Source organism: Callithrix jacchus, chromosome 15, assembly GCF_049354715.1.
Source record: "Callithrix jacchus isolate 240 chromosome 15, calJac240_pri, whole genome shotgun sequence".
Lineage (NCBI taxonomy): Eukaryota > Metazoa > Chordata > Mammalia > Primates > Cebidae > Callithrix > Callithrix jacchus.
This window is the reverse complement of record NC_133516.1, coordinates 74,158,531-74,171,030: the sequence shown is the minus strand read 5'-3', so window position 1 is coordinate 74,171,030 and position 12,500 is coordinate 74,158,531. Positions and strand designations below refer to the sequence as shown.

Genomic DNA, 12,500 nt, shown 5'->3' with positions numbered 1-12,500 from the left:
TGCAGTGATGGACAAAGGGTGTAAAATGACAGTGAGAGAAGACAGGCCAGGAGACATATGAGATTAATTTGCCAGTAAGTGATACATATAGTAAAAGCCATGAGATCAAAGCAAAGTTCTTAATTTTGTTTTTGAGACTGCTGTCAACAACACACTCCAGTATCAGTCACCACGCCCCATATGCAGTATGTGCAATGACTCTTCCAGGACCCTCTCTATGTGAAGGAGAGCTGGTTTACCTGAGGCCAGTGCTTTATAGGCTTTTTGATTAGTCACACAGACCAGGCTGTGAATCTGGATAGAATGAGGTCATTGATGAGAGGTGTGTCTGCAAATACAGGCGTGTCCTTCTTTCCCGGGGGTTTACCTGGGAAAGTCTCAGGAACCATCCTTCAGATCAGGAAATATGGCCCTGACCTTGATGGACTTGGGAGGGGAAAACAAAAAGGGTGCATAGAAATGTGTTTCTTATTACAGTGGGTAGGAATTTGTATACAATTATTTTTCCAATAGAGAATTGTACTTAAAGTCAGTGTTATTTATGTTCCTTGTTACATACAGTCTCTGGACTTCTAAATCTCATTTGTATCTCTTTTAAGATACCTGTCTTGATATCCTCTATTTTATTTATTTGCAAACATGGCCCTTTCCAACCCATTAATTTCTTAAGTGTAGGAAACATGCTTTATGCATCTTTCTGAGCTCCTTATTATAACTTAGCACATTGCCTTACATATTATAGGTATTTAATGAATATCTGATGAATAAACTATATCATCCAAAACTGGAAAATGCACTGGGAATTTGAGTTTAGGGCCTTTCCTGAAATTTACCAAAGAATAGTCCTTCCCTAATTGGGAAATTTCATGCAACTTAGGAAGAGAGGGAGAGACCAGCTTGCAATGATAAGGAATGGGAAGAACATGTTCCTAGCTAGGCACATCAGGAAAAGCATTGCTAACTATCAACAGCAAGGCAAATGTCAAAGTCAGGCGACCTTTACAGTCGACCCTGAAATTCTTATTGTAAAGGGGATCATCATGTTAGCCAGGATTAGATATTGTAGAATATAAGGCCTGTGGTAGACTCAATCACATGCATGATCACAAACAAGGGAAACGCTATGAATAAAAATGACATTAAATATGTCTATGGAGTACATAGTAGATATCATTATTGTTTAGAAGTTGTCTTAGAGGTAACATTTGGCAGGAGAGAGAAAAGTTACAGTCCCATGAACCTTTGCTACAAACCATGCAGGGGTGATGCTGTCCACAACTGAGTTTCAGTTCTTGATCTTCTCATTTCTCCACATCATTCTCTGCAGGTGGCATTGGCTGTGTAGGTCGAGACAAGGGCCAGGTCCGAAAATGCCTTGATGTGGTGGAGATCTACAACCCAGATGGGGACTTCTGGCGAGAGGGCCCTCCCATGCCAAGTCCCCTCCTCTCACTCCGCACCAATTCCACCAATGCAGGGGCAGTGGATGGGAAACTCTATGTCTGCGGGGGATTCCATGGAGCAGGTATTGGTCCAGTTTTGAACATTTTGTTAACTCCTTTTGTGTTGATTTGACCTTCTTTAATCCAATCAACACTAACACCCCAGAGAGCAACATGAGCACTAAAGAAGCACAGCTTTTAGAGTCAGAGACCCTGTGTACAACCTCTGGGTCTGGGCTTCACATTGACAAAGTGAAGCTGGCACATCCATAGGCTGTCATAAGAATTAAATGGAATGTAGTTTATGGCCATACCATCCTGAACACACCTGATCTCGCCTAATTTCAGAAGCTAAGCAGGGTGGGGCCTGGTTAGTACTTGGATGGGAGAACTAACAGGGAATATAGTTTGTACAGCATCTGGCACATAGCAGACACTTACTATATAGTAGTTGAATATGAAGAGAAGAGAAATGGGAGCAGTAGCCTAATGCCTATGGTGAGACTAAAGGAGAGACTTTAAAATGGAAAGAGCAGATGAAAGTGGAGTATTGGCCAGAAGTGTTGGGTTTTATCTGATCAAGACTCAGAAAATGCTCTTATTCCTACCCCATGACTACCACTTGAAATAAATGGCTTGAGAGCATTTCTAAAATAATACCTAGTGCATGTATTTATTACTAAACTTAGTTTCCATATATCTAATTGTACCATCATTGCATTCTACAGTATGGATTTATAATTTTTTAATGTAACAGTGAGACTCTAAACTATGCATAAATCTAGTCGGCAGATGCCTTCAAAGTTTGATTAGTGGCATAAGTAAGACAGAATGCAATTATATTAAAAATGACTAACTGTTGAATTATATTCTCACTAACAGAAGCACAAGGCCAGTATATACCCATGAAACATGTACCTCAAGAGCACTTAGAATTTTGGAAGAATGCCAGGTTAAAGTAAAGCTGAAAATGCAGAAAAGCAGAGCTTTTGCAAGCCTGCCTTCACTCTTTAAGCACATGATATGTTAGTTAAAGAATAAGATGGTTATTATAAGTTAAAACAGACTCAGGAGATATAGGAACCAAATGCAGTGGTTCTCAATTCAAACAGATAATCTGGGAAATTTGAATATGGATTGGGGTGTTAGATTATATTGTGAAAGTATTAGTTTTGTTAGGAATAATAATTGTTTTACAGTTTTATATAAAATAGAAAGAAAAATCTGAATAATAAAAATTGTTTAGAAGAATTTATGGGTGAAGGCCAGGTGTGGTGGCTCATGCCTATAATCTCAGCACTTTGGGAGGCCAAGGTAGGTGGATCACAAGGTCAGGAGATCGAGACCATCCTGCCAATATGTTGAAACCCCATCCCTACTAAAAAAAAAAATGCAAAAATTAGCTAGGCATGGTGGCACATTTCTGTAATCCCAGCTACTCGGGAGGCTGAGGCAGGAAAATGGCTTGAACCAGGGAGTCAGAGGTTGCAGTGAGCTGAGATCGTGCCTTGCACTCCAGCCTGGTGACAGAGCAAGACTCCAGCTCAAAAAAAAAGAAAAAGAATTTATGGGTGAAAAAGATACACTGAAATTTGTTTTAATCTATTCCAGCACATATTATTTTGAATGGCAAGAGGTGGCAAGAATACATTGAAAGTTGTCATAATAAAAACTACTTTTCCTTTCTCTATTTGCTCTTCAAATAATTTTTCAAAGAGGTTTTAAAAAAATTGTTTTAATCTTTTTTACATTAAACATTACATGCCATGCTTGGGTAAAGATTGTAATCTATCATAGTAGCAAGAAACCTGGCCCAGCAAGGAATCCTAATAGATGCTTAGACTTTAATTTAGTCTAAGGATCTAGAAGACATTCTGTTTTGTCTTGCTTCTTTATCTTTCTTTGTATATTACTGAATTAGAGAATTGATATCTCCCAGTTTTTCAAACATGTCAAATAAACTCATACCATGAACTAACCTCTCTTCTTGGTACTATTAATATAATGGACCAGTAATGCTTTCAGCCAAAGGGACTTACTATATGAGCTCTCAAAGTCCTTTTTAATTATTTGTTTCTAACATGGTAGATTGTTTGGGATTCGCTGAATAAATTATCACTGGGATGTTATACAAAATAGAACAATTGTATAATAGCATGCCTATTATGATCTAGAAATCTCATCAAACCTAAAAGAGACACTAAATGTTTTCTCCTTCTATGACACAGACCTACTTGTCTCATTTACTTTTTCAGAAAATCACAGTTGAGAAAGTAATCTCTTTTAATATAATTAATCAATTCCATAAAAACATATTGAAATCTATCGTGAACAGGTATTTGGGATACAATTGAGATTTTCAACATTTGGTTGGAAAGACAAATGCATAAACATGTAATAAACATAGTAATTTGTTTTTGGTTTAAATAGTAGGTTGGGCCAGGCACGGTGGCTCACACCTGTAATCCCATCACTTTGGGAGGCCGAGGTAGGTGGATCACAAGGTCAAGAGATCGAGATCATCCTGACCAACATGGTGAAATTCCATCTCAACTAAAAAATACAAAAAGTATCTGGGTGTGGTGGCATGTACCTATAGTCCCAGCTACTAGGGAGGCTGAGGCAGGAGAATTGATTGAACCCAGGAGGTGGAGATTGCAGTGAGCCGAGATTGTGCCAGTGTACTCCAGCCTGGCGCCTGGCTACAGAGCAAGACTCTGTCTCAAAAAAAAAAAAAAAGTAGATTGAACACCTTTATTATATCTTCAAGACCCACTAAAATGACAGTAAGTGGAATAAACAGTTAGACAAAGAGAAGAGAGAGAAAAATAGCAACAAGAATTTGGAAGCTAAAAAGCAGCATGAATAGTAACTAAGTAGACCTGAGAAAGTGTAATCCTAACTGGCAATAGAAAAAGCAAAAAACAAACAAAACCCCTGACTTGTAACACGGAACCCCAGATAATCTCAGGAGTTGACAACAAAAGGTAACTCTGGAAATTGAAATGAATATGTGCTGAAAACATGAAGATTAGCTGAAATACAGGAAGATCCTGAAATACAGGATGTTCAGGCATCCAGTAATTTAAAAAAAGATTGAGTGGAAGGTTGCATATTGAATATTGAGGTTCTCAGTCTCTTTCCCTCCCTGGTCCCCAGAATATGCACAGCCAAACTCTCAAGAGATTGGGAGGTTCTTCTATGGGGATCTGACCAGCCTCCAACTAAGGCAAAGCCAGATTACCCTGTAGAAAATCTCACAGAAAAAGTCTTTTATAGCATCCCACTTTTAAAGATAAGCAAACAGCTAAGGATCACCAAACATTTGAGGAAATGTGTAGACGAAAGATAGAAAGCAAACTTGAAGAAATAGAGGCTGTACCAGGAGAAGTGTTCTCAGAGAAATGAGAGGAAATATTGCATCGATAGAACAAGTAAAGGATACTCAAAACATTGCTTGGAAATTTTAAAATATAGCAGAAATTAAATCTACAATGGAAAATTTGGAAAGTATAGTAGAGGAAACTTCTCACAAAGCAGAACAAAAAGCAATTATATTGAAAATTAATGGGGATTTCCAAGATGGCGCAGTAGGAACAACTCAGGATTGCAGCTCTCAGTGAAGGCACAGAGGATGAGTTCTAGCCACATTTCCAGAAGGATCTTTGTTGCCCACAGAACGGGGAAATTCCCAGGAATAGGAGAGACACGGGATGCCAGCACAGCCCTCTCGGCTTGCGCAGCCATTTAGGCCGGCGCCGCAGGGCTGCGGCACCCCACACAAAATGCACTGGTCTGGGTGCCCTGTTAAACCAGCAATCTGAGATTTGGGAGGGCAGATTAGCATATCCATCTGATTAAACGGGACTTGGACAGAGAGCCAGACCAGGAGATTCCCGGGAAGTGACATTTGAGCTGGTGCAGTGGGTCGCTGCACGGGAAATCACACACATCCCGGTGCCCTTTCAGCAGGTGACTAAAACACCTGGAAGAGAGTCAACAGTTCAACTTAAAAAAAAAAACAGAGAGAAAGGGCTCTGAGGCAGAAAGCCAGGTGATCAGGCTCGGCAGGTCCCACCCCCACAGGGACAAACAAAACAGTGATTCGAAACACTCAGGGTTGAGAGTTTCACTGAGGGCACAGCTGAATCCATGACGTTGCAGCCCTGTGGGGGAGGGGTGACCACCACTACTGAGGCATTCCGTGCCTACTGAGGTACACTCCCATTGCTGACGCAGCCTGCCGTTGCCGAGGCAACCCACCATAACAGAGAGACTCCGCCAACAGGGCAGAGCCCACGGGCAACAGGGCAGAGCCCACAGCAACAAGGTGGAGCCCATGGAAGCAGGGCAGAGCCCACGGCAGCAGGGCGGACCCCACGGTGGCAGGGCGGAGCCTCAGCAGGAAAATAGTGACTAGACTGCCTCCTAGCTGGGCAGGACAGTGCAACGGATACTCATAAAAAAAAGCCCTAACTCCCCGAGACAGAGAATCTGAGGGAAAAAAAGGGGATTTATAAGTTCTGCTCCAGCAGACATAAACGCACCTGCCTAACAGCCCTGAATGAACAATGGAGCTCACAGCTCAGCACTTGAGCTCCTATAAAGTACAGTTGGTCTCCTCAAGCAGCTCCCTGACCCCTGTATATCCAAAGAGTCACCTCAAAAAGGACTAATCAGACTGACATTTGGCGGGCATCATTCTGGGACAAAGATAGCAGAAGAAGAAACTGGTAGCATCCCTCATTGTTCTGCAGCTGCTACAAGTGCTCCCCAGGCAAGCAGGGCCTGGAATGGACCTCTGCAGTCCTACAGCAGAGGGGCTAGACTGTTAGAAGGAAAACTAAGTAACAGAAATACTTCATCATCAACAATCTGGATGTCCACTCAGAGACCCAGTCGAAAAATCAGCAACTACTCAGACAACAGGTTGATAAATCCACAAAGATGGGAAGAAACCAGCACAACAAGGAGGAAAACACCAGAAACCAAAACGCCTCGCTTCCTACAAAGGACCAAAACTCCTCACCAACAAGGGAACAAAGCTGGACAGATAATGAGTGTGACGAAATGACGGAATCAGACTTCAGAAGGTGGATAATGAGAAACATCCATGAGCTAAAAGAACATGTTCGAAATCAATGCAAAGAAACTAAGAACGTTGAAAAAAGATTTGAAAAAAGATTCGAGGAAATGATAACAAGAATGGACAACTTAGATAGGAATATTAATGAATTGAAGGAGCTGAAAAACACAACACGAGAACTTCGTGAAGCATGCACAAGTTTCAACAGCTGAACTGACCAAGCAGAAGAAAGGATACCAGAAGTCGAAGAACAACTCAATGAAATAAAATGAGAAAACAAGATTAGAGAAAAAGCGCAAAAAGAAATGAACAAAGTCTCCAAGAAATGTGGGACTATGTGAAGAGACCTAACCTACATTTGATAGGCGTACCAGAATGTGCTGAAGAGAATGAATCCAAGCTGCAAAATACTCTTCAGGATATTATCCAGGAAAATTTCCCCAACCTAGCAAGGCATGCCAATATTCATGTCCAGGAAATACAGAGACCACCACAAAGATATTCTGCAAGAAGAGCAACCCCAAGGCACATAATCGCCAGATACACCAGGGTTAAAATGAAGGAGAAAATGCTAAGGGCAGCCAGAGAGTAAGGTCGGGTCACCCACAAAGGGAAGCCCATCAGACTCACAGCAGATCTCTCGGCGGAAACTCTACAAGCCGGAAGAGAGTGGGGGCCAATATTCAACATCCTTAAAGAAAAGAACTTTCAACCCAGAATTTCATATCCAGCCAAACTAAGCTTCATAAGTGAAGGAAAAGTAAAATCCTTTGCAAAGAAGCAAGTACTCAGAGATTTTGTCACCAAGAGGCCTGCTTTACAAGAGCTCCTGAAAGAGACACTACACATAGAAAGGAACAACCAGTACCAGCCATTCTAAAAACATACCAAATGCTAAAGAGCATCAACAAAATGAAGAATCTGCATCAACTAATGGGCAAAACAGCCAGATAGCATCAAAATGACAGTATCAAATTCACTCATAACAATATTAACCCTAAATGTCAATGGACTAAATGCACCAATCAAAAGACACAGACTGGCAAATTGGAAAAAAAGCCAAAACCCAACGGTGTGCTGTATCCAGGAAACCCATCTCACATGCAAGGATACACAAAGGCTCAAAATAAAGGGATGGAGGAAGATTTACCAAGCAAATGGAGAGCAAAAAACAAGCAGGAGTTGCAATTCTCATCTCTGATAAAATAGACTTTAAAGCAACAAAGATCAAAAGAGACAAAGAAGGACATTGCATAATGGTAAAAGGATCGATACAACAAGAAGAGCTAATGATGCTAAATATATATGGACCCAATACAGGAGCACCCAGATATATAAGGCAAGTTCTTAATGACTTACAAAGAGACTTAGACTTCCACGCAATAATAGTGGGAGACTTTAACACTCCACTGTCAATATTAGACAGATCAACCAGACAGAAAATTAACAAGGATATCCAGGGCTTGAACTCAGACCTGGAACAAGCAAACCTGAGGGACGTCTACAGAACTCTCCACCCCAAATCCACAGAATATACATTCCTCTCAGCACCACATCACATCTACTCCAAAATTGACCATATAATTGGAAGTAAAGCACTCCTCAGCAAATGCAAAGTAACTGAAATCATAACAAACAGTCTCTCAGACCATAGTGCAATCAAGTTAGAACTCAGAATTCAGAAACTAACTCACACACACACTAAACCACTGCACAGCTTCATGGAAACTGAACAACTGGCTCTTGAATGTTGGTTGGATAAACAATGAAATGAGGGAGAAATAAAGAAGTTCTTCGAAACCAATGAGAATGAAGACACAACATAATAGAATCTCTGGAACACATTTAAAACAGTCTTCAGAGGAAAATATATAGCAAGAAGGGCCCACATGAGAAGAGTGGAGAGATCCAAAATTGACTCCCTATTGTCAAAATTGAAAGAGCTAGAGGAGCAAGATCAAAAAAACTCAAAACCTAGCAGAAGACAAGAAATAACTAAGATCAGAGCAGAACTGAAGAAGATAGAGACACGAAAAACCCTTCAAAAAATCAATAAATCCAAGAGCTGGTTTTTTGAAAAGATCAACAAAATAGACAGACCACTAGCCAGATTGATTAAAAAGAAAAGAGAGAACAACCAAATAGATGCAATAAAAAATGATAAAGGAGAAATCACCACAGATTCCACAGAAATTCTAACCATCATCAGATAATATTCCAAATAACTCTATGCACATAAACTAGTAAACCTGGAAGAAATTGATAAATTCCTGGACACCTGTGTCCTCCCAAGCCTAAACCAGGAGGAAGCCAAAACTATGAATAGACCAATAACAAGGTCTGAAGTCGAGGCAGCAATTAAGAGCCTACCACACAAAAAAAGCCCAGGTCCAGATGGGTTCACAGCCAAATTCTACCAGACACACAAAGAGGAGCTGGTACCATGCCTTCTGAAACTATTCCAAAGAATCCAAAAAGAGGGAATCCTTCCCAAATGATTTTATGAGACCAATATCATCCTGATACCAAAACCCAGCAGAGACTCAATAAGAAAAGAAAACTTCAGGCCAATATCCATGATGAACATAGATGCAAAAATCTTCAATAAAATACTGGCAAACCGATTGCAACAGCACATCAAAAAACTTTCCATCATGATCAAGTAGGATTCATCCCAGGGACGCAAGGCTGGTTCAACATATGCAAGTCTAAAAAGGTAATTCACCACATAAACATAACCAAAAACAAAAACCACATGATTATCTCACTTGACGCAGAGAAGGCATTCGACAAAATTCAACAGCCCTTTATGCTAAAAACCCTCAATAAACTCGGTATTGGTGGAACGTATCTCAAAGTAATAAAAGCTATTTATGACAAACCAACAGCCAATATCATACTGAATGGGCAAAAACACTGGAAGCATTCCCTTTGAAATGCAGCACTAGACAAGGATGCCCTCTCTCACCACTCCTATTCCATATAGTACTAGAAGTTCTAGCCAGAGCAATCAGGCAAGAAAAAGAAATAAAGGGTATTCAAATAGGAAAGGTGGAAGCCAAATTGTCTCTATTTGTGGATGACATGATAGTATACCTAGAAGACCCCATCGCCTCAGCCGAAAAACTCCTGAAACTGATAAGCAACTTCAGCAAAGTCTCAGGATATAAAATCAATGTGCAAAAATCACAAGTATTCCTCTACACCAATAACAGACTTAAATAAAGCCAAATCAAGAATGAACTGCCATTCACAATTGCTACAAAAAGAATAAAATACCTAGGAATACAAGTCACAAGGAATGTAAGGAACCTCTTCAAGGAAAACTACAAACCACTGCTCAATGAAATAAGAGAGGACACAAACAGATGGAGAAACATTCCATGTTCATGGTTAGGAAGAATCAATATCGTGAAAATGGCTATACTGCCCAAAGTAATTTACAGAATCAATGTTATTCCCATCAAGCTACCATTGACTTTCTTCACAGAACTGGAAAAAACCACCATGAACTTCATATGGAACCAAAAGAGAGCCCGCATAGCCAAGTCAATTCTAATCAAAAAAAAAACACAGCAGGAGGCATCACACTACTGGACTTCAAACTATACTACAAGGCTACAGTAATCAAAACAGCATGGTACTGGTACCACAACAGAGATATAGACCAATGGAACAGAACAGAGGCATCGGAGGCAACACAACATATCTACTACCATACAATCTTGGATAAACCTGACAAAAACAAGCAATGGGGAAAGGATTTCCTGTTTAATAAATGGTGTTGGGAAAACTGGCTAGCCATGTGCAGAAAGCAAAAACTGGACCCCTTCATGACACCTTACAGTAAAATTAACTCCAGATGGATTAAAGACTTAAACATAAGACCTGTCACCATAAACACCCTAGAAGAAAATCTAGGCAAAACCATTCAGGACATAGGAGTAGGCAAGGACTTCATGACCAAAACACCAAAAGCATTGGCAACAAAAGCCAAAATAGACAAATGGGACCTAATCAAACTCCACAGCTTCTGCACGGCAGAAGAAACAGTCACTAGAGTGAATCGGCAACCAACAGAATGGGGAAAAAATTTTGCAGTCTACCCATCTGACAAAGGGTTGATATCCAGAATTTACAAAGAACTCAAACAGATTTACAAGAAAAAAACAAACAAACTGATTCAAAAATGGGCAAAGGATATGAACAGACACTTTACAAAAGAAGACATACATGAGGCCAACAAACATATGAAAAAATGGTCATCATCACTGGTCATTAGAGAGATGCAAATCAAAACCGCACTGAGATACCATCTCATGCCAGTTAGAATGGCGATCATTAAAAAATCTGGAGACAACAGATGCTGGAGAGGATGTGGAGAAATAGGAACACTTTTACACTGTTGGTGGGAGTGTAAATTAGTTCAACCATTGTGGAAGACAATCGCCACAGTGTGGCGATTCCTCAAGGCCTTAGAAATAGAAATTCCATTTGACCCAGCAATCCCATTACTGGGTATATATCCAAAAGACTATAAATCATTCTACTATAAGGACACATGCACACGAATATTCATTGCAGCACTGTTTACAATAGCAAAGACCTGGAACCAACTCAGATGCCAATCGATGATAGACTTGACTGGGAAAATGTGGCACATATACACCATGGAATATTATGCAGCAATCAAAAATGATGAGTTCATGTTCTTTGTAGGGACATGGATGAATCTGGAGAACATCATTCTCAGCAAACTGACACAAGAACAGAAAATAAAATACCACATATTCTCACTCATAGGCGGGTTAGGAAAAATGAGAACACATGGAAACAGGGAAGGGGGTACTACACACTGGGGTCTATTTGGGGGGAATAGGGGAGGGACAGTGGTGGGGGAGATGGGGAGGGATAGTCTGGGGAGAAATGCCAAATGTGGGTGAAGGGGAGGATGGCAGCAAAACACACTGCCATGTGTGTACCTATGCAACTATCTTGCATGTTCTGCACATGTACCCCAAAACCTAAAATGCTATAAAATGAATAAATAAATAAAATTAATGAAAGAGCAATTGAGGCCAAGAGGTCCAACATTTAAATAATAGGAGTTGGTCAATGGCTAAACAGAGAAAACAGAGGAGAATAAATTATCCATGAAGTAAATTAAAATTTTTTCCCCAAACTGAAGTCATCAGATTTAAAGGATATATAAATGCCAATGACAAAGGATGAAAATGGACCAAAACTAAGGTACATCATTGTGACAGTACAGAACATTGGGGAAAAAAAATAAAAGTTCCTAAAGTAAAAAAGTTCCTTTAGTAAATGTTCCTAAAGAGAAAAAACAATAGCTCTACACAAAGTGCCAAGAATCAGACTTCTGAATGATGACATTGGAAGCTAGAAGAAAAAGAAGCAAATGCTATCTAAATTTCTATGGGAAAATTACTTTCCACCTACAATTCTATGCCTGCTGAACCATTAAGTGTGAGAGCACATTTTCAGACATTCAGTGCCTCCAAAATTTTTTCTCCAGTGTGCCCTTTTATCAGGACATGCTTCACCAAAAATGAACATATAAACCAAGAAAAAGACATGGGACTCAAGAACAGAATTAAACATAATAAAGAGAAAAGGAAATCCCTGGAGGATACTGAGGGGCGATTCAAGAAGCTGCACAGCAGCTGAAAGAGCAGCCAGAATAGAATTGAGCTGGTCAAAGGGCTCTGTGAGAGATTCCTTCAAGATTCCAACATTTGGAGAAGAGCAATGAAAACTAGCAAAAATAAAATATGAGAAAACAGTAAGTTGTGCAGAAAAGGAATAGTATGGCAAACAGTCCATCTGTGATAGCATTTATAACAATATCCTAATAAAATACTCGATACTGAGCTGACCAAAACTATGCCTTAACTGTATTGAAAAATGTGGAAACAGAGCATAGGTAGATGGGGTAGGAATGTGAGAGAAAA

At 40.0% G+C, this 12,500-nt stretch overlaps 2 protein-coding genes across 37 annotated transcripts in view; one reads left to right on the top strand and one right to left on the bottom strand.

Moving 5' to 3' along the window:
- The window catches only part of LOC144579590 (uncharacterized), a 171,230-nt gene that overhangs the window by 92,237 nt on the left and 66,493 nt on the right, over window positions 1–12,500 (bottom strand). For 8 of the 27 annotated variants that reach the window (XM_078351823.1, XM_078351822.1, XM_078351827.1 and 5 more), the window contains one exon: window positions 1,254–1,391. The exons of the other annotated variants lie outside the window; for them this stretch is intronic. The gene's annotated coding sequence lies outside the window, so the exon portion shown is untranslated. The remainder of the gene's footprint in view (window positions 1–1,253; window positions 1,392–12,500) is intronic. 27 annotated transcript variants of the gene reach the window in all.
- KBTBD12 (kelch repeat and BTB domain containing 12) overlaps window positions 1–12,500 on the top strand; it is a 125,935-nt gene that overhangs the window by 71,699 nt on the left and 41,736 nt on the right. For 9 of the 10 annotated variants that reach the window (XR_013527553.1, XR_013527554.1, XR_013527552.1 and 6 more), the window contains one exon: window positions 1,328–1,525. The exons of the other annotated variant lie outside the window; for it this stretch is intronic. Coding sequence is in view for 3 of the 9 variants with exons in the window: in XM_008982260.5 (XP_008980508.3) it covers window positions 1,328–1,525 (198 nt within the window). In the remaining 6 variants the exon portion in view is untranslated. The remainder of the gene's footprint in view (window positions 1–1,327; window positions 1,526–12,500) is intronic. 10 annotated transcript variants of the gene reach the window in all.